Source organism: Canis lupus, chromosome X, assembly GCF_003254725.2.
Source record: "Canis lupus dingo isolate Sandy chromosome X, ASM325472v2, whole genome shotgun sequence".
NCBI lineage: Eukaryota > Metazoa > Chordata > Mammalia > Carnivora > Canidae > Canis > Canis lupus.
Window position 1 is genome coordinate 124440932 of NC_064281.1, and position 27780 is coordinate 124468711.

The following is a 27780-nucleotide window of genomic DNA, read 5'->3' on the forward strand; positions in this document are numbered from 1 at the left end:
GTATTAGTCAAGGTTCTCCAGAGAAACCAAACCAATAGTATAGATAATGATATAGATATGGATACAGATTATAAAGATTTATATCTAGATTACAGATATAGATATATGAGGAGATTGCTTATAGAAATTGGCTCATGTAGTTATGGAGGCCAAGAGGTTCTATAATCTGTTGTCTATAAACTGGAGAACCAGGAATGCCAGTGGTATAATTCAGTCCATGTCTGAAGGCCTGAGAACCGGGGAGGAGGGCAATGGTGTAACTCCTAGTCTGATTGAAGGCCTGAGAATCAAGAGGCCACTGTTATAAGCCCTGGAGTCCAAAGACCCAAGAACCAGGAGCCCCAGTGTTCAAGAGCAGGAAAATATGGGCATCTCAGCTTGAAAAGAAAGAGAATTTGCCCTTCTGGTTCCATTTGGGCCCCCAAAAGACAAGATATTCCTCTCCCACATTGTTGAGGAGAGATCGCTACTCAAGCCTGTTGAATCAAATGCTAATCTTTTCTACAAACACCCTCACAGACACACTCAGAAATAATGATTTATCAGCTACCTGGGTATTCCTTAGTCCAGTCAAGTTAGCAAATAAAATAAACTATCACAGACCTCCAAAACAGAGGAAACAAAAGCAAAATAGACAAGTCAAATTGCATCAAACCAAAAAGTTTCTGCAAAGCAAAGGAAACAATCAACAGAGTATGCAACCTATGGAATGGGAAAAATATTTACAAACCATACACCTAATAAAGTGTGTATATCCAAAATATATAAGAAACTAAAACAACACAATAGCAAAAAATACAAATAACCAGACTAAAAACGAGCTAAAGAACTAAATAGATATTTCTCCAAAGAAGGTACATAAATGGGGGATCCCTGGGTGGCGCAGCGGTTTGGCGCCTGCCTTTGGCTAGGGCGCGATTCTGGAGACTCGCGATCGAATTCCACATGGGGCTCCCGGTGCATGGAGCCTGCTTCTCCCTCTGCCTGTGTCTCTGCCTCTCTCTCTCTCTCTCTCTCTCTCTCTCTCTCTCTCTCTCTGTGACTATCATAAATAAATAAATAAATAAAATTAAAAAAAGAAGGTACATAAATGGCCAACAAATATATAAAGAAGTACTTATATTAGCACTAATCATCAAAACCAGTATGGTACCAGCATAAAGACACATATAGGCCAATGATAGGATAAACAGCCCAGAAATAAATTATTACGCATAGGGTCAAATGATATTTGACAAGGATATTAAAGCTGCTTAATGGGGAAAGAAACAGTCTTTTAAATAAATGGTGCTAGGAAAACTAAATATCGACATGCAAAAGAATATAGTTGGACTCTAACACCATATACAAAATTAACTCACAATAGATCAAATATCTAAATGTAAGACATAACTATACAGCTCTTAGAAAAAAACAGGGGAAAGCTTCATGACATTGGATTTGACAACGATTTCATGGATATGACACCAAAGACACACACAAAGAGGAAAAAAATAGACAACTTAGACTTCATGAAAATTTAAAATTCTGTGCATCAAAAGACAATATTAACAGAGTAAAAATGGAACTCACAGAATGGGAAAAATATTTGGCAAATTCTATATCTGATAAGGGATCAATATCCAGAATATATAGCGAATGTCTAAAATTCAATGACAACAATCTGATACAAAGATGGGTAAAGCCCTTGAACAGACATTTTATCCAAAGAAGATAAACCAAATGGCCAATATGAATAGGAAAAGATGTTCTTTTGAAATGCAAATCAAACCTCACACCCATTATGATGACCAATATCAGAAGAACAGAAAATAAGTGTTGGGAAGGATATGCAGAAATTGGAATCCTGTGCATGGTTGATGGGAGTGTAAAATGGAACTACCACTGGGAAAACAATATGGCAGTTCCTCAAAAAATTAAAAATAAAGTACATTACCCAGCAATTCCACTTTGGGTCTATACCTAAAAGAATTGAAAGCAAGCAACTATCTGTTTGAGATAGTTGTATACCAATGCTCATAGCAGTATCATTCACAATAGCTAAAATGTGTAAGCAAACCAAGTGTTTATCCACAAATAAGTGGATAAACAATATGTGTTATACCTATATCTATATATATCTATCATCTATGGCACTGTTGTAGTGGAAATTGGTCTATCACACTGCTGTAGTAGAGGTCATAGCCAAAGCAATCAGGCAACAAAAAGAAATAAAAGGCATCAGAGTCAGAAAGGAAGAAGTATAAATTATCCATTTTCAGATGACATGATTTTACATATGCAAATCCTAAAGACTTTATCAAAAAACTATTAGGTCTGATCAATAAATTCAAGGGTCCAATAACATAAAATACTTGGGAATAGATTTAACTCAGGAGGCAAAAGTTCTCTACACTGAAAACTATAAGACAGTGATGAAAGAAACTGAAGACACAAATAAATGGAAAGGTATCCTAGGTTCATGACTTGAAAAATTTAATATTGTTAAAATATTCATACTACCTAAAGCCATCTATAGATTCAATGCAATCTCCATCATGATTTCAATGGCATTTTTTTACAGAAATGCAAAAATCCTGAAATGCATTTGATTAGAACCACAAAGACCCCAAATAGACAAGAAAATCCTCAGAAAGAATGAAGTCAGAGGCATCACACTTCCTGATTTCAAACAATATTACAATGCTATCATAATCAATACAGTATGGTAGTGGCACAAAACAGACCCAGAGACCAATGGAATATAATCAAGATTCTAGAAATAAACCTATGCATACATGGTCTACTAACATTTGACAAGGGAGGCAATAATACTAAAGGGAGAAAAAGTCTCTTCAATAAATGGTGCTGGGAAAATTGGATATTCTCATGTAAAAGAATGAAACTACAGTCCTATCTTACACCACTCATAAAAAAAAACTCAAAATGGATTAAAGACTTAAATGTCAGACCTGAAACCATAAAACTCCTAGAAGGAAACAAAGGGGAAAAACTCCTTGACTTTGATTTTGGCAATGATTTTTTTGGATATGACAGAGCACAAGCAACAAAATAAAAAATAAACAATTAAGACTGCATCAAACTAAGAAGCTTCTGCTCAGGAAAAGAAATGATGGACAAAATGAAAATGCAACCTATAGAATGGAAGAAAGTATTTGTTTTTTAACAAAGATTTTATTTGTTTACTCATCAGAAACAGAGAGGCAGAGACATAGGCAGAGGTTGAAGCAGGCTCCCTGCGGGGAGCCCGATGTGGGACTTGATCCCAGGACCCCTGGATCATGCCCTGAGCTGAAGGCAGACGCTCATGCACTGGGCCACCAGGCATCCCTGAATGGGAGAAAATATTTGAAAACCACACATATGGATATATGAGTAATTCATACAAACCAATGACCAACCCCCCCCAAATAATCCAAATAAAAATTGGCAGAGTAACTACATAGATGTTTTTCCAAAAATGACACTCTAATGGCCAACAGGTACATGAAATGATCAACATTACTAATCATCAAGGAAATGCAATCAAAACTACAATGAGATTTCACCTCATACCTTTTAGAATGGTTATCATAGAAAGACAAGAAATAACAAGTGTTGGCAAGGATATGGAGAAAAGAGAACCCTTGGGCAGTATAGATGGCAATGTATATTGGTGTAGTCACTATGAAAAACAGTATAGAGGGTCCTCAGAAAATTAAAAATAGAAACCATATGATCCAGCAATTCCACTTCTGAGTTTATCCAAAGGAAACCAAATCACTAGCTCAAAAGATAAATGCACCCCCCATGTTCATCGCAGCATTATTTACAATAGCCAAGACATAGAATCAACCTAAGGTATCATCAATGGAGGAATGGAAAAGTAAATTTAGTGTATACATACAAAATGGAATATTATTCAGCCATGAAAATGAGATTTTGCCACTTGCAACAGCGTGGATGGATCTTGGGGCACTACGTGAAGTAAATAAGTCAGACAGTGAAAAACAAATACCGTATTATCCTCACTTAAATGTGGAATCTAAAAACTAACTAACTGGGATGCCTGAGTGGCTCAGTGGTTGAGTGCCTTCGGCTCAGGGCATGATTCCGGAGCTCCAGGATTGAGTCCCCCATTGGGCTCCCGATGGAGCCTGCTTCTCCCTCTGCCTGTGTCTCTGCTTCTTTCTGTGTCTCTCATGAATAAATAAATAAATAATATTTAAAGAAAAAAATAAAAACTAACTAACTCTTAGATACAGAGAACACATTGGTAGTTGCCAGAGGTGCAACTGCAGGCTGCACAGGCTGCATAGGTGAAGGTAGTCAAAAGGTATAAACATCCAGTTATAAAATGTAATTTGTGGGGATGTAACGTACAACATGGCATAGTGACCATAGTTAATAATATTGTATTGTATACTTGAACACTGCTAAGAGAATAGATCTTAAAGTTCTCCAAACTGAGGGTTGATGGAGGGAGGTCACTGTGGGGGTGGGTTAAATGGGTGATGGGTATTAAGGAGGGCATTTGTTATGATGACCAGCGGGTGTTATACATAAGTGATAAATCACTAAATGCTACTCTTGAAACCAATATTACTCTATGTTAACTAACGAAAATTTTTTTTTAATTTTATTTATTTATGATAGTCACAGAGAGAGAGAGAGAGAGAGGCAGAGACACAGGCAGAGGGAGAAGCAGGCTCCATGCACCGGGAGCCTGATGTGGGATTCGATCCCAGGTCTCCAGGATCGCGCCCTGGGCCAAAGGCAGGCGCCAAACCACTGCGCCACCCAGGGATCCCCTAACTAACGAAAATTTAAATAAAATTCTGTTTGAAACAAAAAAGTTCTCATAACAAGAAAAATCTAACTATGTATGGTTATGGATGTCGACTTATTTCACAATATATGCAAATATCAAATCATTATGTTGTACACCTGAAACTAATATGTCTATTATATCTCCAACAAAAAGAAAAACAATACCATGCATATACATACCCAGAAAGTCCTCATTATCTAAGGACAACTAGTTCTTAAAATGATACCTGAAGAGAATCAACCTAAAAGGATAATAAAATTTCATCATAATTGGAAAAAAAAAAAACAAGGTTTGTTTAGGATTTCATCTATAAAAATAAAACCAAAAATTACAAAAATATGCTTGTTAATCTCATGTTTAAAAGATTTTAGGTTTTAATTGCAGTTGTGCACAAATTTTATAATGGACAAAGAATGAAATAATTGGGGGATTTGGGGCATTGCTCCAGTAGTATTACATGATATATGATATAGTATCCTTCACCACATTTTTTATTCTCCTAGAATAAAAAGGATCACTTTTGCTCCAACATTTGAACAATTCATCATTTCTTCTAAAGATCCCTCATCAGGGATCCCTGGGTGACGCAGCGGTTTAGCGCCTGCCTTTGGCCCGGGGCGTGATCCTGGAGACCCGGGATCGAATCCCACGTCGGGCTCCCAGTGCATGGATCCTGCTTCTCCCTCTGCCTGTGCCTCTGCGCGTCTCTCTCTCTCTCTCTCTGTGTGTGTGACTATATAAGTAAATAAAAATTAAAAAAAGATCCCTCATCAATTTGATATCAAAATCCTTTTTTTTTTTTCAAAATCCTTACCACTTATCATCCATGTAGATTTTCTTCCCTTCATTTATTAAGTGATCTAATTCATGTAACAGTGGCTATGGCGCATTGAAGCAGTTATCCAACATCATTTTCACTTTTATGAAATCCTGTATCTTTTGCAAAATTTATAATTTTACCTTGCAATTAATTTGCAATTCTTGCATTTTTAGCATTCAATAGTCAACAAAGGACCAATGATGTGATGGATGGCATAGAGGCTATTGCTAAGCAGGGAGGGATTTTTGAGGAGAAATACTTTTATAAGTGAGCAATTTATTGGTGATCTTATCCATGGTATAATGAATTTTGCTTTCCTATACAACCTCATAAAATATAAGCACTCAGAAAAAGTGTAAAGTAATTCTATACATGTATACACATATATATAAAGTCTTGTGAGATACATATCCTAAATGGTAGGATTAAAGCTGATTTTTTATATTTTCCTTATTACCTACCTGCATTTTCTGATTTTTATATTACTGATCATGCATAAGATCATGTAGCTACAGATCATGTAGCTAAAAAACACTTCTATGACTTATCAAATGAAAGTAAGCTTTGAATAATGTTTGAAAACAATGAGGTTTATGGTCTCTGTCTACTCACAGATTTCATTTGCATTGTTTTTACAAACTGGCAACTGAAATTAGGCCTTGACAGCAGTATATCCTAGAGTTATTAATTCCAGAATTATGGGGTACCACTTGCAGACTTGAAACTACAGAAAGAAAGATTTAGGTTATATTCACTAAACAACATACTGACATTTTGTGTTGTTAACTCTGGTAGGCATTACTATAAATTGAAAAATCCGACCCTAGTTTAGGATTAAATCTGGTCCTAATTTGAGGTTGGGGGATTAAATAAATACTTTTTCATAGTCTTTTCCAGTATTTTCTAAGCTTATCAGACTCACCTGGATCCCTTGCTACAAATACAGATCCTCTTCTTCCATCCCTAAAAATGTGACTTCGTAGGAATTGATATTAACAGCTAATACCCTCAGGTGATTCTGATGTAGCCCCGTATTCCTGTTAAGGAATCAGTGTTTTAGCCCAATGATTCTAGGATGAAATCACCAAGCTCTTGGTGAATGGACATTTACATTCACTTCTTCATGATCCTGTAATGAAGAGTTTCTTAGAGTATGGCCTTCCTTGGGCAATACAAACGTGGTGCAATTTCTATTTGCATCAATTCCAACACCTGCCAACCAAGAGAAAGCAAAAGATAAGAGTGTTATTCCTCAGAATCAAGTATCAAATAGATTAGAATGCAACATTTGAAAGAGAAAAGCAATTGCTTAAAGCAAACTTTTTTATTTCAATACAGCAAAATCGTAAAAATGTCTCTTAAAGACCAGCGAATACAACCTCATGATTTTACAGATGAAAGTCACAAAGGTGAAGTCATATGAATTGTATTAAAACCAGAATTGCCACAAAATTCAGGACACAGTGACTACTACCCTTGCATATTTTGAATGAATCAATTATATAATTATTTGAATACCTTGAGAGCATTTCTAGTACTCAGCATATTTCTTGGCACATGATGCTTCAGTAAAAGTTTGATAAACTGAACATTCTGTTTAATTTCAGGAGGTCAAAATAAAAGTCATGGTGATAACTTGTAAAAAAAAATTCCTAAATGTTGGCCTAATTAGGATAAAATTATATGAATAACTCTCTCATTATGTCTGACAACTGAATCATGTTACTTTAATGACTGAATAAAGGCTCCTTCTGTGTGATTTATTACATAAGCTACAATCTTTTTCTGTATTATGCTTCTGTCCTACTCATCTCTTAAGATGTGGTTTGATTGTGAAGTCAGCTTGGGCTTGGCCCCACAGGAAGCTGCATTGTATAAAGGCATATAGGGGACTCTGGAATCAAAATAGACATTGGATTTGAATTTCAGTTTTGCCATTAACCTTTAATAAAGTACCTAACCTCTGTAACCTAAGTTTTCTCATTATTTTTCACCATGTCCTTTTATATATCTACATAGGGAGACATCTATGAATTGTCTTTAAAATTCTAGTTGTTGCTGAGATTTCAAGAGGTAGACTTAAAAGTGATACTATCCAGAGCTATTGGAATAATAATGGAGAATCAAGTATACTTAAAAAAATACTGATGTAAGAAAGATTGCCTTATACTTAGTAGGAACTCAAAAAATTGCAGTCTCCAAGAGGGCAGGAACTGTGTTTTGTATATGATTGTATTAGTGTCTTGGATATAGCAAGAACTCAATAAATAATGTTCAACAAATAAAATGTTAATGTGTTTTCTTTCTTTCTTCTGCCTACTTTATCCATAAAATATCATCCATATAAATTATTATTGTACCATGCCTATCTATATGTCTATTTTACACCTCTACCCAGATTGTTAACATATGGTTTTACCCTTGTTTGTAGTCCCCAGTTCATGGTCTTCAGCAGGATTCAATAAAGTCTTGCTAAACAGAAGCCATTAGCCTGTAGGTTGCTTTAATCGTCTTAAATTTCTATATGACTTACCCTTATAATTAGAAACTTAGTCTTATTAAAGCATTTCCATAGTTAAGAGTCTCTCATGATTCTCTAAACTCTAGGAAACAAACCGAGGGTTGCTGGAGGGGATGTGGGTGGGGGGACAGGGTAACTGGGTGATGAGCATTAAGGAGGGCACTTGAATGACCACTGGGTGTTCTACACAACTGATAAATTATTGAACATGACATCTGAAACTAATAATGTACTTTATGTTGGCTAATTGAATATTTTAAAAGTGAGGTTTTCCCTCACTTTTAGCATTTCCATCTCTCAACAAAGTTAACGGTCTGCATGGCTGTGTGAAAATGTACTAATCTTCAACACAGAGTTGAGAAACAGTGTTCCTGTGTGCCACAAGATGTGTGAATGGATTCTAGCCACTCTTTTACAGAGCTTCTAAAACACTGTGCGATTATTTTCCAGAGGTGAATAAGACGGACAAATTATATATAACATATTTAATATAGTATTTCTCTGTGTTACATATGTATTCATAACTCTCAAATACTCTAAACTATAACATGAAGACCATTATCATTACATATGAGCTATTTGAAGCTTTTGTTTTCATCCTTACAGGGAACTACCACAGGCACATATTTGAAAAAAAGTTGAAGGCTGTAGTGGGGAGGAAAAAAACCCTTAAGATATGCTGGGGAGAGCAAGGGTCCAGGGGACAGCCTCCTCTGGTTCTGGTCCCAGTTCTGTAGCGTCTAACTCTGGGGTGATTTTGAACAACCCCTTTGAACCTTATCGTATTAGACTATAGGGGTGGACTCCAGTGGTGGTTTCCCCATTATTTTTAACCCCAGTCTACTTTCTTCCAGAGAAGCGCTCCATGTGAATCCGGTGGGGAAGGAGATGAAACACTGTCTGCTCTGTTTTTGAGGAGCAACAAAAGAGACGAAAGAAAACCAAAGCTACTTTGGGCTACTTGACTGTTACGTTCCCTTCCTGCTAGAAGGTCTCAGGTTCAGCCTGTTTCTTGGCACTTTCTCAAACCTGGTGTCAAGCATTACGTTCAGTATCTAAGGAGAGCCATCCTTGAATCCACTCTAGGCTGGAGGGAAGAGCGCTGCAGGCAGGGTGCTCTTCCTTGTCCTTCCAGGGCACCTTTTTTTTTTTTTTCCAGTGCACCCTTTGGAGAGCAGCCGCTGCTAGCAGTGACACGACACCAGGCCTGCCCAGTCCATCTCCCAATCCTGTCCTGCGCCCTGCTTTAAGCTCCGTGGCCCTTGGGCATTTCTGCCTAGGTACCCAGGTGGTGTACTCCAAAAGATTTCACTCCTCACTACCATTTACTCACTGTCTTCCAACCATTTTGCTGTGAAATGAGTGCTTTCTGCTTCCTCCCCATCCCAGCATTGTCTTCCTAAATGTCCCCCTTTAGGCACTGAAGCCAAGAAGGCAGGAACAGAAATGGAGGAGGACTAGGGAAGCCAACAGGTTGTGTACCAACCCGGGGACTATTCGATTTAGGCAATCAACACTGACTGCCCACCCCTCCTTTTGTTCCCTCTTAAAGAGCTTCTGAAATTTATGCAAGAGGGGTAGACAGGAAGCCAAGACCTCCATAAGCAAACCTTGGCCCCAGTCAGTTTCCGTGCTGCTTGAAGCCTCCATTTCCTTGTCTGGAAAATGAGGTTGACAATAATAATAATTAGTTCACAGCATTACTACAATGATTAAGTGCAGCAATTTATATTTACCATAGAATACTCTTTGGTACTGAGGAGTGTTGGCCCTTTTCCTTAATATGCATTCTTTCAACAAACTGTAATTGAAAACAAACTCTATGTCATCTTGAGGAGATACAATGGACAAAAGCAATGAAGTTCTTTCCTGTATGGAATTTATATTTTCTATCATTGAATAAAATTTAGTTGGGCAGAAAATAAACAAGTAAACATTGAAAAATTATTTTGAGCATATATTTTGTAAAGAAAACAAAACAGAAAAATGTTTAGTGATCAGTGGTCATGGACAGTCCATCTGAGGAGGGGCCATATAAGGTGGGACCTGAATTATAAGAAAGACATGTGCACCTGTTCCGCATTCAGTGCTGAGTAAACAGCTGATGCAAAAACTCAAAGGTGAGAACATACCTATCTGTTCCAAGGTGGAAATCATGCATCTGCAATATGATCATGCCTTGCAGATGTGTTTCTACTCCTGCACATGTCAGTATAATTTATATGGGCATCTTCATCATCACCAAGTAAGAGGAGGAAAATGGGGAAGATGTAGCTACATGTTCTGGATGTCCTCTCATTACAAAATGACGAAGGTCAATTTATGTGTGGAGAAACAATCCAGTCCCTTCCACCAATGAATAACTGGTTAAATGCTAAAGGCTTGAGGAATCAAAACATGAACAAGTGGGGATGAGCCAAGGTGGAAAAAACCAAATGCCAAGTTACAGGCCTCTTCTCTAGGGACACCAGGTTTGTGGTTTGTTGTTCCATTAGAATGTGGATTCTTTACATCATATTAGAAACAAGCCAAAAGATGTGACATACCTGGATTTTATGTTTAGAACTTTGAATTGGAAGTGCTCTTAATTTTCTATCATAATTTTAAAGGAGGAAAATTTCCAATCAGTGCTTCTTTTTCCTCCATTTCATCATTTTTATGCCATAAATCTAATCACTTGTTATTTGATAGCAGCATTATCTACTTCAAAGTCATTAGTATCCCGTATTTTTGACTTGGTTATTGATTCAAATAAGCCCTTCTTGTAATTTGATATCACCTTCGCTTTAGAAATCTAAAAACTTAAGAAAATGAGTTCTTGTTAGTGCTGCACTTACTTCCATGTTCTGTACCAAGCCTCAGGCCTGCCCTTGGTTTGATCCTTTTTAGAATGATGTTCATGTTCTGTGAAGCATGCCTCTTCTGTTAGATACCATTTTGAGTTAGTCATGCTATTAAAGAGAAAATTCAGTGAATTTAATGGGGAATATTTCTCCAGAACTAGAATTTCATGTATAAAGGTCAAAAATGAAATGGTCACAGAATTTGGAATTTCCTTATGAATATCCGGTATGTTTCATGAAAAGTGGAAAAAAGACAAAAGTCAAACAGCTAAGGGATGTAAAATTGGTAACAGAATGAGGGGAGCAATATATGCCAATCTAGTAAATAAAATGCTTAAATAGATTTGCCAGACCAGGGCAGATATTTCTATATGTGGATACTCAGTGGTTTTCAGAAAAGGCTAATGAAATTGCTCTCCAGATGGGAGTTGATGTCAAGCCTTTATGGCTGGCAACAATGTTCCCAGCACTTTCATATCATGTCACTTCACTTAAAAAGTAAAGCATCTAAAGTTAACTGCTGAAGATTGTCTTGAAAATGGGAGGCCAAATCTGAGTAGATGCACTCATGGAGCACATCTAACAAACCTCTATAATCTGCAGCCAAACTAGGGGCACACTGTGACAGAAGAATGCTGTCCTGGAGAAAAATAAATATATAAAGAGAGATGGATCATCAGCTTTCCTTTGTTACAGTGCTGGGAGAAGCAAGAAATTAGATTCACTTATACGAAAATTTCAAAACTCCCTTTGTAAATGTGAATTTCCTGTGTGTATATAAAGTCAACAAAAATGCTCTGACATCTGGAAGGTTGTTTGGGAAATGGCTCTTGCAATTAGAGAGAAAAATGGCTTATTAGCATGTGAACATTCTATTACTGATAGCTGCACATGGATGCTGGAGGTTTAAATTAAAACTGGTCTATAAGGGTTTTTTTTTCCCCTGCTAGTACCATGGCTATGTGTAGCCATTAGGCTGAGAAATAATACATTATCAAGAGCTGTTGGCTGAAAGTGTTTGGTACATTATGAGAAGCGTTGTTCTAACTGCAGATGTAAATAAACGGTATGTTCTTGATGTCATGAGAAATTTCATCGCTGTGTGGGAAAGACACCTCAGAATTGCTTTGCCAAAGCTGGTGCTGGAACCACTGACAGCTCAAACAGAGCAGGATATGTGATGACTCTGACAGGAATGAGCTGAAAAGAAAAAATGAACTCTCCTTACTCAAAGGCCAATGATTTTGTACATATTGATAATGTGTTAGCTCCCTCTGCTGATTGTAAATTTCAAAGAACAGGCACTCTTGAGATAGGTCTATTTTGAGCACAGAGCAAGAAGAAAATTTGCCTAAGACCAAATATCCAGGAGAAAAGAAGCATAAACAGCACTGGTGATCAGTGATAGAATGCAACAGTGTGCATGATTTTGATGCCAAAGCAACAGTCTCTGGATTTGTCTGCGAATCACAAAATAACACATCAGGATCCAATCCTGTTAAGTGGAATGTAAAACCAGGATCTCCCACATAGGACTAGACATCTGTGTAATATACGTATCTTATTTTAGCCCAACAGACATTTCTGGAGCATTTAGTACATGAGAGCTGGTTTGTAATCCAGACTCCATCGTTTTTTACCGTTGTAATCTTAGTTAAGACCAGAAGATTTCTCATGTATACAATTAGGAGACTGGATTAGGTTACCTAAACCATCAGTTCTATAATTCTAGGCTTTGTAGCTGCAGGAACTGAAATGGAAATTGAAACCTTTAGTCCATACACACAAACTATCTAAAATAATGGATTATAAAGAAGATATTCCATTCTTCAGTAACTTGATGAAATAGTAACAGATGATAAAGTAACTACAGAATTATAAAGTGACCTATTTAAATGGTTCTATATGCACATTAGTATACACATCCAGAAACATTTTTCTTGCAAAGTACCCAGTGTATTTTTTAAAACTGTAGATATTAATTTATTACCAAGATAGACTATGTATTAGCATGCTAAAATAAAGCTAGATAATTTGTTAAAAACCCATACATCAGATCATATCCGTGCTGTGCTGGAACCTCTCTAATGAATCTTCATTACACTTAGGATAAAATCCAAATTCCTTCTTCTGGCTTCTACAGCCTTGCAAGATCCTCTCTGGCCCTAAGAAGATAAGACATAATATAACTCCAAGCAGAGAGAGCTGGTGCAAAGATCACAAAATGGGAAGGAGCTCACAATACTTAGAGAAACCTGGTGTGATCCCTCTCCTACCACTGTGACTACCTTACAATCACTCTGGCTTTATTTCTTCTGTTCTCTCTTATCTTCTTGTGGCCAACTCCTTCTTGACATTCAGGCTTCAACTTAAATGTTACCTCCCGAGAGAGACGTTCCCTGATTTCCCAATAGAAAGGCTTGTGCTAAAAAAAAAATTTGGAGCACAGACATATTACTTTGGGAGAGAACATGGAGTAAGAAGAGAGGCTTTGATAGAGCCCTAAAATCTCTAAATTGAGGGAACATTTAGAGTTCACAGAGCTCTTAACTCAGGACTGATTCCAAAATTCTTTCTAAGATACTATTCCTTCTCACAAAGAAGAGGTAATGAATAAAATAAATACTAATATGAATAATAAACCCTTGCGGAAGGTGGATAAATCTGAAAAAAGAAACATATATTTTTATGTAAAATGAAGACATGATATTTGGGATAGATATTGACTAATAAGTAAGATTTATACAGGAGAGGTAGCATGTGCAACGATGCAGAGACGTGAAAGAGCATGGTACTGAAGTGCGAGCTCCATATAGGCAAGGACAATGTCTGTCATGTTCACTCCAGGATGTATGATAGGCCAGGCTCATAGTAGGCACTTAATACATAATAGTGGAAGGGATGGATGGATGGACGGATGAGTGAATGCCACCATAGAGAAGCAGGCTTGAGCAGAGAGTGTGTCATTGAGAGAGGCAGAATATAAAGCAGGAGAGGTAGAGATAGGCCAGACTATGGAAGGCCATGGATTTTCTATTAAGATCTTAGACTTTATCCTCTATATAATGGGGAGCCAAGGAAGGGTTTAAGCAGGATTTCAAAGTGATCAGATTTTGTCTTAGAAAGAACAATCTCAAGTGACAAGAAGGGGTGGGTGGGGAGATGGTGAAGGAGATACTACAGGTACAGTACAGGTACAGAGACATTATTCGTGATTTGTAGTGCCCTGATCATTTTAGTCATGATTCTCTTAATGTACTTCGAGTTGTCTGTAGCCCCCTCAGAGCCGATAACAATAACTAAGGTATGGTATGTCCTGCAGATACTGGATTAGAACCATGTGTATAGTGCCTCACGACCTTGTCATGCTTGGAGAAACAAAGAGGAATGGAGTAGAGGTAATTTGTACAAAGTATCTCACCATTTTTAAAAAGATTTCATTTATTCATGAGAGACACACACACAGAGAGAGGCAGAGACACAGCAGAGGGAGAAGCAGGCTCCCTGCGAGGATCCCGATGCAAGACTCCATCCCAGGGTCTCCAGGATCACGCCCTGAGCTGAAGGCCGACGCTCAACCAGTGAGCCATGCAGGCATCCATCTCAGCATTTCTTAATTTTCCTTTTCTTTCTCCCTGAATATAAACTAAATAAAAAAGTAAATGCTAGTTACCATTATGTAAGACCCAATGAAAGAGAGACAGTGACAAACACAATGCTTGTCTGATAAATTCTTAGCGTCCTCAAGTGCTTCCTCTCTGTCTGGCACTATTGTTCATTAATCATTGCAACAACCGTTGAAGACAGGTACTGTTATTATCCTCAATCTAAATATGAGAAAATAGAAGCTTGGCAAGTGACGTTTTTAGGAGATAGAGTTAATATGGCTTGCTGACGGTTTCAATGTGAACTCGGAGGGGGGAATCACTCAAAATGAGAGGCGACTTTTGGTGTTAGGAAGCGACTGCACGGTTGTGGTGTTCACTGAGCAGTGATTAGAGGAGGAGAAAGAACAGGCTACGGGAGAGGGGAGGGAAGAAATGTTTTAGGTCATCTGAAGGCTACATTAAGTTTTAAGTGCTTAGAAGGGGTGCCCAGCTGTCATTAGATGTTTCAGTCTGGGCTTCAGGAGTCTTTACTGGGCTTCCTGCACGTGGAACCCGCAGCATACAGATGACACCCAAATCAGTGGGAATGGTGACATCACCCAAGACACCTGTGAATAGCACCAAAGGGCATAGGGCAGAACAGTATGAATCATGAACATTTCAAAGGAAAATGAGGAGCTGCCATAGAAGCGGGAGGTGAACAGGAATGCGCGCCGGCCAGAGACGGAAGAAGAGAAGGTCCCATTAAGTGGATGTTTGCGTCCCCTCCCCCCAACTTAGACGGGGGAGTCCTGCTGCTCAATGTGAGTGTATTTGGAGGTGGTGCCTTTCCGAGGTAAGTAGGCCAGGAGGGTGGAGCCCTCCGGAGTGACACTGCTGCCCCGCCGAGAGCTGTGCAAGAGCTGAGGTCTCTCCATCCCGGGGAGATGCGGCCAGAAGGTAGCAGCCTGCAAGGGGGCCGGCGGGTTCCCGCTAGAACTCAGGCTCGCCGGCATTCCTGTCCGAAGCTTCCCAGCCTCCAGAACGGTGAGGAACTCATTTGTGTGGCTTAAGCCATCCAGTTTGTGGTATTTTGTTCCACGCTAAGAGGATTTAAAGAGGGCGGAAATAATCATGTGAAATCTTGCAGGTTTGAAGGACGGTCATTGTCGAGAAGTGTCAGTGTTTTAGCAACAGGATCGAGAATTCTGACTGGAAGAGAGAGGTGAGCAAAAGTCCACAGGTTCCGTCTGTGTGGTGACAGGTTCGAAGGCACGAAATGGAGCAAGGTGACTCCGGAATGCAGTGGGCGAGAGCAAGTCCGCCAACCTTTCAAAGCTAGTCGTCAGGAGCAAGTAAGCAGGGACCATTGGAGGAGTCACGGGACAGGATTCAGCGGTGCAGCGAGGCTCGGAGTCGGGAGGGCAAAGGGAAGCAAAGCGGACGCGCGGGGGAGCTCAGATCCGAGGAGCGGAGGCGGCGGCGGAGGCGGAGGAGAGTTATTTCTATTACTGGCAACGAATGAATGGGAGGAAGGGTTGTCGGGGTCTTCAGGCGGTCAGGGAATTCCGTAGAGAAAGCAGAAGGTTCCTGGGACACCAGCTCTATTTTGTGAAATAACAGGAGACGTTACCTGCCAAGACCCAGCACGTAGGCAGCGGGGCAGGCTTCGCTCTTCATCTGTCCCCCCGAGTCGGTGCCGGTGCACTCTTCGCGGCCCTGCATCCTTCCCTTGGCGGCAGCAACCTCGCTTGACGTCGTTTAGCACGAGTTACTGACTCTGCGGAGGACCGGGCGCTACGCCAGTTGGAACTACCACTCCCAGAATGCAGTGCGGCCACTGGGAAGTGCCGGGGCTGGGAATGCAGCAGGCCCCGCCCCACGGCCCACTTCTATTGGAGGAGCGCTCACATTCCCAGGAGGCCGCGCGCGGGCGGGGCGCTTTACGCGGAAGCCGGTGGCGTCCGGTCCCAGCCTCCTCTGGTAGCGGGCAGTCGGCCGTCCGGCTGCGACTCGCGCCCCTCGGCTCTGAGCCCACGCGCTCTCAGGGGCCGCCGGCCAGGTAAACGGAACGGGGCGCGCTGGGCAGAAGGCGGGGAGACGACGCGGAGGGGGGCGGAGGTGTGGACGAGCCGGTGCGGGGTGGAGCGAGGAGGCAGTGCAAGGGTGACTTGGGCTTCTCTGGTGTCGACGGTTCGAATTGTCGGGCAGGTTCAGTTTTGATGAACTGCGTTTCCTGCCACTGAAAAGGCCTCCAATGAAAGAGTGTCAGAATGCGTCACTTAAGTTGTTGTCACGGGTGGGGGAACGTTAACTTTCCCTCAGTTCGCGTTTTCCAACACCTTTCCTCAGCCTTTGAATCCTGAGATTCAATCTTGTGATCTAAGTCTTCTAAAAACTCGTCTCTACGCCCTTGTTTTCATGACGTCACTCCGCTTCCCTACTTCGGAGCTCCTTCGTGGGTTTGTACTCCTCCGCGTCCCTTCTCACCGCCCATTGTTTCATTCCTCTTCTTCCTCACTTCACATAGGGACTCCGTATCTCTACCCAGACCTGTTTCCGCAGCATCAGCTCTGTATGGTGCGGTTAAAATTGGCCAGCATTTAACAAGCTCTGACCATGTACTAGACTCTTTGATGAATTTTTTACATCTCCCTCCCATAACCCCCACAGATGACCAGTTGTCAGGTCCTTTTCTGTCTTATTCATTGCGCCCAACTCCCTGTACCTCCATTGTCCCACCCTTGATCCCAGAGACGTGTTTTCCCTTTAAATAGCTGTGGCTGAGAGCAGACTCACTCATATGTTTAATAGATATTTATTCAAAGGTTAATGTGTGCCAGACACTCTTCTGAGTTCAAGGGATACAGCTAGAAAGAAGATCTAGGAGATCATTACTCTGAGTAGCTTACGTGTTTGCGTATGTGTGGGCAAACAAGAATAATCCAGATGATGGGATGTGGTGGTGGTTAATGCAAAGTAGAACAGGTGGTTGACTTGACATAGGGTAGGCTCCTATCCTGAGAAAGTCCGAGCGCTTGGGTTGGGTCTCAGAACATGACCCTAAAAGAATATTTGTGACACCACCAAGAATACAACTCTGTAACCAGACTTCGGACTTTTCGTAGACATTTCTTTTCCTCTGCCATATTGATATTTTTTTCTTCATTCTTCTATCTTCAAGGTTATTACATCAGAATTGGTGGTTTATTTGTCGTTGGTTTATTTCCTCCTAAGACCCAGACAGAAGAGTTGGGGATTAGATTAGATGAAAGCAGCACAACTGCTTTATTTTACTTAAGGAGATAGTTTAGTAATGAAAATATCCTTCTTACCAGGTCCTACAGAATGTGAAGTTATCTGTTATTTAAACCAAAACATGCTCATGATTCATTCATTTATTTAACAAATATTTGAGGGAAAATTGTATGCCAGGCACTGTGCTGGGTTCTGGAAAGATAGGATAAAATAGACTTTGATCTCTCTTCCAGAGACATGATTCTAACGGTATGCTGAGGAAATTCCTAGTACATAGCCTGACACCTGCATTTTTTCTTCACCCATGGTGAGATAACCACAGATGTTTAAAAAATCTGAATAATATTATACAGTTTTAGATTATTCACTGGTTACACTTTATTGCATTTATTTCTGTCTGTCTTTCCCATTGTACTATGGCTCTCTTGAGTATGGAGGTCCTTTCTTACTGGCCTTCATATCTCCCCTGTCTACCACATTGGCTGTCATATTGTAAACCCTCAAAACATATGTGTTGAACTGAAATAGAAAAATAATTTGATCCAATCCATTAATTATTTCATTTACACAAGGCCTTCTTTTTTTTTTTTTTTGAAAATTTATTCTTTTTTTTTAAATTTTTTTTTTATTTATTTATGATAGTCACAGAGAGAGAGAGAGAGAGAGGCAGAGACACAGGCAGAGGGAGAAGCAGGCTCCATGCACCGGGAGCCCGACGTGGGATTCGATCCCGGGTCTCCAGGATTGCGCCCTGGGCCAAAGGCAGGCACCAAACCACTGCGCCACCCAGGGATCCCCAAGGCCTTCTTTATATAAGGTCATTCACCTTTAGAGAAGGTGACCTTCTCATTCACCGAATGTGGGGCTTTCCATCTCATCAGGCTACTTTACCTTCCCTACTTGGTTGTCACTTCTGTGCCTTCTCTTGTTCCATAGCTCTCCCATAAAATGTGTTCCCATCTCTTTCCTGAGCACTTTCCATGCCCCTTTCCTATTTAATTTAATGGGCCAATTTAACAGTATAAGACTGTAAACAATCTAATTTCCATGTGTATTTCCTATGAAACATTCTGCTAATGAGCTGTTACAAGCATTAACATGATACATTCCTTTGCAATAATATAAATAATGATATGGAATGCATTCATTTGAATTTTGCATTCACTATTATACCATGTGCTACATGAGAAGTCCATTTTTCCACCTTTTTTTTGTTTGAACAGTTGCACAATCTGTGTTCATACAGCACATTATAGTATCATTTGGTTTCCACTTGGTACAGTCAGAACTTCAAGTATTATTTTTTCCTTAGCCTGAGATAATTGTTACTTTCTTTTTTTTTTTTAATTGTTACTTTCTCACTATGTCATTTTCAGAATGTCAAGTCTTAATTCTTCAAATAAAAGGTTTTATTATGCAGATATCTTTCGATTGTAAATTGTTATGGCGAAAGATAAATTTTGTATTTTTATATTAATAATAATCGCATGCAGGGAGCCTGACGTGAGACTCGATCCCGGGTCTTCAGGATCACGCCCTGGGCTGAAGGCGACCCTAAACCTCTGAGCCACCCAGGCTTCCCAGCACTGTCATCTTAGAGAATTTCTTGGCTCTTAGGTCTTCATGATGCAAATTGCAGCATGGGATTGTGTGCTATCACTCATTTATAAGATACATGTGTAGATCCAGGATATTTACATACATTTTTTAATGTTATTAAAATAAAAATACAGAATTCAAAAAAAAAAAAAGAGTCCTCAACACAGAGACTCGAATGTGAGAAAAACTGACTTGGCCTTTTTCTTTACTCAGTTCCCTAAAACCATCTCACTGTCTACTTAAAGATGCCTCCACTGAAGAGTAGTGTTTGCATTGTTGCTGTGCTATTTTATTTGCAGTTTGTTTTTTTATTTTTTTATTATGATGTATTTTTTTTCTAGTGAGGGACATGGGGATTGGGGAGGAATTTTTTAAAAGATTTTTTAAATTTATTTGAGACAGAGAGAATGTGGTGGGGGTGGGGTGAGGAAAGGCAGAGGGAGAGTTTTAAACAGACTCTGCACTGAGCTTAGAACCCGACACAGGGCTCGATCTCAAGACTGGAGTCGAAACCAAGTTGGACACTTAAGCAACTATGCCATAGGTGCTCTGAGCAATTTGTTCTTTGATTTTAATACAGGCAATCCATTACTTACAAATGGGCATATTTCAAACATTCCTTTTTAAGATTTTTTTGAGGGAACGCCTGGGTGGCTCAGTGGTTGAGCATCTGCCTTCAGTTCAGGGTGTGATCCCTGGGTCCGGGGATCGAGTCCCACATTGTCTCCATCTGCCTATGTCTCTGCCTCTCTCTTTGTGTCTCATAAATAAATAATATAGGAAAAAAAAGATATTTTTGTAAGTTGATGCCTTTTTCTTTATAATAATGCTATTCAGGCATTTCAGTTATTATGCCAGTTGGTAACATCTTAACCTTTCATGGACTTAAAGACCTTCACCACAATTTAATAATTTCTCTGTAAAAAAAAATACATCTAGAATTCTCAGTTGGATTCCCCTGTAGCATATCTTTTTTCCTTTGGAATCCCAGCAACGGGAATAAAAATGTCCTTTTCTTGGAATCTTCTAGGCAAGATTCTAACTCCAAACTCTTGGAGGTTGCCCTTCGACCCATCCCTTTAAGGACAGGCCTTTAATGAGAGTAAAAAAAGAGATGGAATAAAGGTTTTGGAGAGAAGAGGGAGTCAAGTTGGCATGATGTGAATATAGAGAGAGGGAAGAGTAAGAATGCTTTGGGAGGAACAATGAATTTGTAAGATGTTTTATGCCCTCAAAAAAGATATTTTGAATCTTGACCACTGCTACCTGTGAATGTGACTTTATCTGGAAATAAGGGTCTTTGCAGGTGTAATTAAGATGGAAGTTAAAATGAGGTCATAGTGGAGTAGGTGACCTAATAAGAGAAAAGACCTAGAGCCTCCAATGTGAAGACATGGACACATATGAAGAATGCCATATGACAAGGGCGGCACAGTTTGAAGTGATGGCAGCTGAAAGTCAAGGAATGCTAGGGATTTCCAGCAGACTACCAGAAGCTAGGAAGAGATAAGAAAGGATTGTCCCCTACAGACTTCCGAGGGAGCCTGGCCCTGGCAACACCTTGATTTCAGGCTTTTAGCCTCCAGAAGTAGGAGACAATAAATTTCTGTTGTTCTAAGCCTTTGTGGTTTTTGGTACTGTGTCAAGGCAGCTACCGGAAACTCATACAGGATTCTTAGCAGGAAGGAAGTAGAACTGGGATAACGGCTCTGGGACCAAGCAAGGAACGAATAAGAGAACAGGGAGGAACAGTGTTGAGACAGGGTTTCCCTTTATATTTCATTATTGGTTTTTTATTTCCTTCTGTTTTCTCTCTGGCTTATCTTTTCCATTCTTTTTTTCTTGAATATTATATTTATACAGCACTTTATAACTTGTTAGACATTCACAAAGTACTAGTAATTAGCAGTGCTGGGTTTTCTCTATTTTTTTAAATTATATATTTTTTAAATTTTATTTATTCATGAGAGACACAGAGAGAGAGAGAGAGGCAAAGACACAGGCAGAGGGAGAAGCAGGCGAAGCAGGCTCCATGCAGGGAGCCAAACGCAGTACTCGATCCTGGGTCTCCAGAGGCAAAGACACAGGCAGAGGGAGAAGCAGGAGAAGCAGGCTCCGTGCAGGGAGCCAAACGCAGGACTCGATCCTGGGTCTCCAGGATCAGACCCTGGGCCGAAGGCGGCGCTAAACCGCTGAGCCACCCGGGCTCCCGTGTTTTCTCACTTTATATATATATATATATATATTTTTTTTTTTTTTTTAATTGGAGTTCAATTTGCCAACATATAGCATAACACCCAGTGCTCATCCCATCAAGTGCCCCCCTCAGTGCCTGTCACCCAGTCACCACCACCCCCTGCCCACCTCCCCTTCCACCACCCCTAGTTCGTTTCCCAGAGTTAGGAGTCTCTCCTGTTCTGTCTCCCTCTCTGATATTTCCCACTCATTTTTTCTCCTTTCCCCTCTATTCCCTTTCACGATTTTTTATATTCCCCAAATGAATGAGACCATATAATGTTTGTTCTTCCCCGATTGACTTATTTCACTCAGCATAATACCCTCTAGTTCCATCCACGTTGAAGCAAATGGTGGGTATCTGTCGTTTCTAATGGCTGAGGAATATTCCATTGTATACATAAACCACATCTTCTTTATCCATTTATCTTTCAATGAACACTGAGGCTCCTTCCACAGTTTGGCTATTGTGGACATTGCTGCTATAAACATCGGGGTGCAGGTGTCCTGGCGTTGTATGCATCTGTATCTTTGGGGTAAATCCCCAGCAGTGCAATTGCTGGGTTGTAGGGCAGATCTATTTTTAACTCTTTGAGGAACCTCCACGCAGTTTTCCAGAGTGTTTTCTCACTTTAAATGCAATATTCTTTCACAGTTGTTTCTATTATCCCAATACTCATTAAGACATTACAGATTTAGGTGATGGGGATTAAGGAGTGTACTTGTGGTGAACACTGGGTGTTGTATACATGTGTTGAATCACTACAGTATACACCTGAAACTAATCTTACACTGTTAACTGAAATTGAAATAAAAACTTAAAAAGACATTACAGAATCTATTGCAAGAGAGTTACAATGAGGGGATCCCTGGGTGGCTCAGCGGTTTGGCGCCTGCCTTTGGCCCAGGGTGCGATCCTGGAATCCCAGGATCGAGCCCCGCGTCGGGCTCCTGGTGTGGAGCCTGCTTCTCCCTCCTTCTGCGTCTCTGCCTCTCTCTCTCTCTCTCTCTCTCTCTCTCTCTCTCTCTATCATGAATAAATAAATAAATAAATCTTTAAAGAAAAGAGAGTTACAATGAGGGCAGATGACATTTGGTGATAGGTGATGTTTTTCACAGTCTAGAAGAGAGTAAGAAATTCCTATTATCAATATCTGAGAAGAAAGTAAACTATGTACCTGATATTTAACAGAGATTTTTTAATTGGGGACTGATTTTATTGAACAAAATACTACTTCCCTGTAACTTATATCCATTGTTCCTAATTATATTTTTTTTTATTTATTTTTTATTTTATTTTTCCTAATTATATTTCTAATAATGCACTCCCTGTTCTCAGTGACTGTACTTCATGTAAACTTTAAGGCTGCTGTCACGCTCCCTCCACGTCTTCTATTTTTAATGTTAAATATTTCTAGTTTCTCTAGCCATTCTTCAAGGGATAGAATGTCCAGGTCTCTTACCCATAATGTCACCCTTCCATCCAGTCTTGAAATACTATACCTGGAGTTGAACTCCGTATTCCACATGTGTTCTAACCAGCACAGAGTATAATGGTAATAGTACTTAAAAAGATCAAGACACCCTGTTTCTTAATGTAATTTAAGATTATGTAAGCATTTTAAGCAATTACCTGATGTCAGTTCTTAATGAGCATATGGTCCACTAAGACACTAGATATTTATTTTTTTTGTATTGTTGCCAACTTCAGTTTTCTTCTTGAAGCTACTAAGGGACTAAAGCTGCTACTTTTTCATCTGTCTCAGGGACAATATGATTTCTTATCTCTGTTCTCTTTGTATTACTGTTTCACTTTGCTGCATATCCCTTTGACTAGCCAGTGACTCCCTTCTTTTTTTAAAAATATTTTATTTATTCATGAGAGACCAGAGAGAGAGAGAGAGAGAGAGAGAGAGAGAAAGAGAGAGAGAGAGGCAGAGACACAGGCAGAGAAGTAGGCTCCATGCAGGGAGCCTGACGTGGGACTCAATCCTGGGTCTCCGGGATCACACCCTGGGCTGAAGGCAGGCACTAAACCGCTGAGCCACCCAGGCTGCCCTGGATTATGATTTTAAGAAATGGCACAGTACTTGGAGTGTGTTATAGGGTCAATTGAGGCTTTTAGGATCAAGGGATATAATGAATGAGAAAGTGATTTGGAAATTGTAACTTGCTGCATACGTATAAAGAGAAATCCAGAAAAATGACACAACCTGGGGAACACCCTCATTTAGAGAATGAAGAAGAGACCCTGAGAGGTGTTCAGCTCAAGAGATAGATGAACGCTTCTTCTCTATGTGCTGTCTTTCAGTGCTGGGATTCCAAGAAGGAATCTGGATTCCCTGACTTTAAGCACTTTATGGTCTTGCTGTGTTTCATAAAATATGGTTGTGTGAATCACCTGCATCTAGATAGGCTTACCTTAAATATGTATTCTAGAGTCTTACTTCAAAACTACTGAGTCGGAATTTTAGGTGATGGTGCCAAGAATTTGAATTTTTAACAGTGACTATTGCTCTTCCACCCAAGATAACTTGTTGACCTACAGTTTAAGAACCACTGGTCTAGGGCAGCCTGGTGGCTCAGTGGTTTACCGCCACCTTCAGCCCAGGGCCTGATCCTGGAGACCCAGGATGGAGTCCCACATCGGGCTCCCTGCATGGAGCCTGCTTCTCTCTCTGCCTGTGTCTCTGCCTCTCTCTCTCTCTCTCTGGGTCTCTCATGAATAAATAAATTAAAAAAGAAGAACCACTTGTCTATTGGATGAAACTGAACATGTTAACAAATAACATTAAGCTGAAGATTTAGTAGAAGAATAGGAAGGTACTTGGTCATCTCTTTGTATAAATTTATTCTCTAGATAAAAGAAATAGGACTGTTATGTAGAGAAATAGTACAATTCATTAAAGTGAGAAAAATAGACTTAACTCATGCTGTATTGTTTTAGAAATATTATGTTTACAAAGAATCTTGCCATAATTTAGAGAACCATTCCTCTTGTGGAAGGTTTGGGTTCTTTTCAGTTTGTTTCTATTATGGATAATGCCTTGATGGTAGAGGCAGTATATTCTATAGGGATAAGATTGTGGGTATAGAACCATACTGACTCAGTTTGAATCTCAACTCTTATCCCTTACTAGCTTTTTAATTTTGGGCAATCTAGGTCATATTTATTGCAGTTTGCTCGTTTTAGTATAAGTATCATAATAATGTATAATTTAATTGATGTAAGTATTGAGTGGGTTAATATAAAGTGCTTAAAATGGTGCCTGGCACACAGTAAGCACTTAATAAATATGGGCTATTAATATTGTTAATATATATCTTTCTGAATCTAGAGTCAAACTTTTGTTGAACTGTTTCCTTAAGATAAATTTTCAGAGTGGGATTACTGCATATGTAGAATTAAGAAACAAAACAAAGAAAAAGAGACAAACAAAAAACAGACTCTTAAATACAGAGAACTACCTGGTAATTGCCAGAGGGGAGGTTGGAGGAATGGGTGAAATAGATGAAGGGTATTAAGATACACTTATGGTGATGAGCATGAGCACTGAGTAATGCATAGAATTGTTGGATTGTTATATTGTACACCTGAAACTAATATAACACTGTATGTTAATTATGCTTCAATAAAAAAAGGATGAACCATCTCTTTATGCCCCTTTACTATTTATGGTAATTAATTGCTTTTCAGATGGTGATATCTGATCATGCTGTATAATTTATAAATGCAAAATGTATATTATCAATGTGTGTTATATATATATATTACATTGTATGCACACATATGCACATATTTGGTGTGGCTCTATATATGTATGCATATCGACATGGTTTAGGGTTGTAAGCTTGTATGAGACTGTGACCTTTTTGTTAAGCCTGTTATTGTCTTACATTAATGTTATAGCACCTTGATCAATATTGTCTCTAAGTACACAAACAAATGGAAAGATCTTCTGTGCTCGTAGATTAGAAGAATCAGTATTTTTGAAATGTCCATTTCAATTTTTCAGATTCACTGCATTACCTATCAAAATACTAATAGCATTTTTCACAAAACTAGAGCAAATAATCCTAAAATTTATATGGAACCACAAAAGACTCAGAATAGCTAAAGCAGTCCTGAGAAATAAGAACGCAGCTGGAGATATCACAATCCCAGATTTCAAGATACATTACGAAGTTATAGTGATCAAAACAACATGGTCCTGGCACAAAAACAGACACATAGATCAATGGAACAGATTAGAGAGCCCAGAAATAAACCCACAATTATATGATCCACTACTAGTCAACAAATGAGGCAAGAATATACAATAGGGAATAGATGACGGTCTCTTCAACAAATGATGGTGGGAAAACTGGACCACCATCTTACACTATACACAAACTCAAAATGGATTAAATATCTAAATGTGAAATGTGAAACCATAAAACTCCTAGAAGAAAAGTAGGGAGTAATTTCCTTGACATCAGCCTTAGCAACATTTTTCTAGATATGTCTCCTGAGGCAAGGGAAACAAGCAAAAATAAACTATTGGTACTACATCAAAAATAAAGACTTTTGCACAGTGGAGGAAAACCACCAACAAAGCTATAAGGCAACCTACTGAATGGGAAAAGATATTTACAAACAGTATGTTCATAAGTGGTTAGTATCTAAAATATATAAAGAACTTAACAGCAATATCCCCTAGATAAAAATCCAATTGAAAAGTGGGCACAGGACCCAAGTAGACATTTTTCCAAAAATGACGTACTGATGACCAACAAACACATGAAAAAAGAGGCTCAACGTCACTAACCATCAGGAAAATGCAAATCAAAACCACAATGAGGAATCTCACACTTGCCAGAATGGCTAGTATCAAGAAGACAAATAAGTATTGGTGAGGGTGTGGAAAAAAAGAGATCCTTGTGCACTGGTGATGGGAATGTAAATTGGTGCAACGACTGTGGAAAACAGTATGGAGCTTCCTCAAAAAATTAAAGGTATAAATGCCATATGACTCAGTCATTCCACCTGAGTATTTACCCAAAGAATTCAAAAACAGTAATTTGAAAGGATATGTGTACCCCTCTGTTTATTGCAGCATTATTTACAATAACTAAGATAGGCAACCCAAGTGTCCATTGATAGATGAATGGTTAAAGATGTGTGTATATCCATACATACACAGATATATGTGTATATATACACACACAACGGAATATTATTACTCAGTCATGAAAAAGAATGAGTTCTTGCTATTTCCAACATGGATGGACTTAGAAGGTGTTATTCTAAGTGAAATAAGAGACAAATACCGTATGATTTCGCTTATCTGCAGAATCTAAAAAATGCATTAAAAAAAACGAAAAGCAGAATCACACCTATAAATATAGAGAACAAACTGATGGTTGACAGGGAAGGGGGATCGGCAAAAAGGAGTGAAGGGGAGTGGGAGATACAGGCTTCCATTACGGAGTCAGCAAGTCTTAGGAACGAAAGGTACGTCACAGGGAATATAGTCAATGAGTTGTAATGGTTTTGCATGGTGACAGATGGGAGCTACACCTGTGGTAAGCATAGCATAAGTTGTAGACTTGTCAAATCACAGTGTTGTACACCTGAAACTAAGGTAACATTATGTGTCAAATAGAGATCAATTAAAAAATGAATATTGAAAAGACTTTTCAGGTAGATGTTGTAAGTGATAGTTTTCTTTTAAAAGATCATGTAAAAATATTCTAAGTTTTGTGTGTCTTTTTTTCCTTTTGATAGATTGAAGCCATGGCCATTCTTTTTGCAGTTGTTGCCAGGGGAACGACTATCCTTGCCAAACATGCTTGGTGTGGAGGAAACTTCCTGGAGGTGACAGAGCAGATTCTGGCTAAGATACCTTCTGAAAATAACAAACTCACATACTCACATGGCAAGTGAGTTCTGCTCTGCATGGGTAGAGGGTGAAAGAAATGGATTTGATTATAATAAGAATAATAGAAAACTAGAAAACAAGGTTCTTGGTAGATAAACTGACAGGACAGTAACCTTTAGCAGCTTAGAAAATGGTTTGGTTCTGTTCATTATGAATTCAAATTATTTTATCATGGAAGTGATATAT

At 39.3% G+C, this 27780-nt stretch overlaps 1 protein-coding gene and 1 long non-coding RNA gene across 4 annotated transcripts in view; one reads left to right on the forward strand and one right to left on the reverse strand.

Annotated features, from left to right (window-relative positions):
* Positions 1 to 14417: 14417 nt before the first annotated feature.
* Positions 14418 to 16354, reverse strand: LOC125754612 (uncharacterized). Its single transcript, XR_007409319.1, has 2 exons — positions 16215 to 16354; positions 14418 to 14640 (listed from the first exon to the last, which is right to left on the reverse strand). It is a non-coding gene; the product is annotated as an uncharacterized LOC125754612 (long non-coding RNA).
* A 38-nt stretch (positions 16355 to 16392) lies between these two features.
* Positions 16393 to 27780, forward strand: part of VAMP7 (vesicle associated membrane protein 7) — a 64532-nt gene continuing 53144 nt past the window's right edge. Inside the window, exons 1-3 of one of the 3 annotated variants that reach the window (XM_025460496.3) lie at positions 16514 to 16643; positions 18073 to 18146; positions 27441 to 27595. In XM_025460496.3, coding sequence (XP_025316281.1) covers positions 18144 to 18146; positions 27441 to 27595 — 158 coding nt within the window. In that variant the 5' untranslated portion in view covers positions 16514 to 16643; positions 18073 to 18143. Of the gene's footprint in view, positions 16644 to 18072; positions 18147 to 27440; positions 27596 to 27780 lie in introns of all 3 variants that reach the window. The other 2 variants (XM_025460497.3, XM_035712377.2) reach the window with 2 other exon arrangements.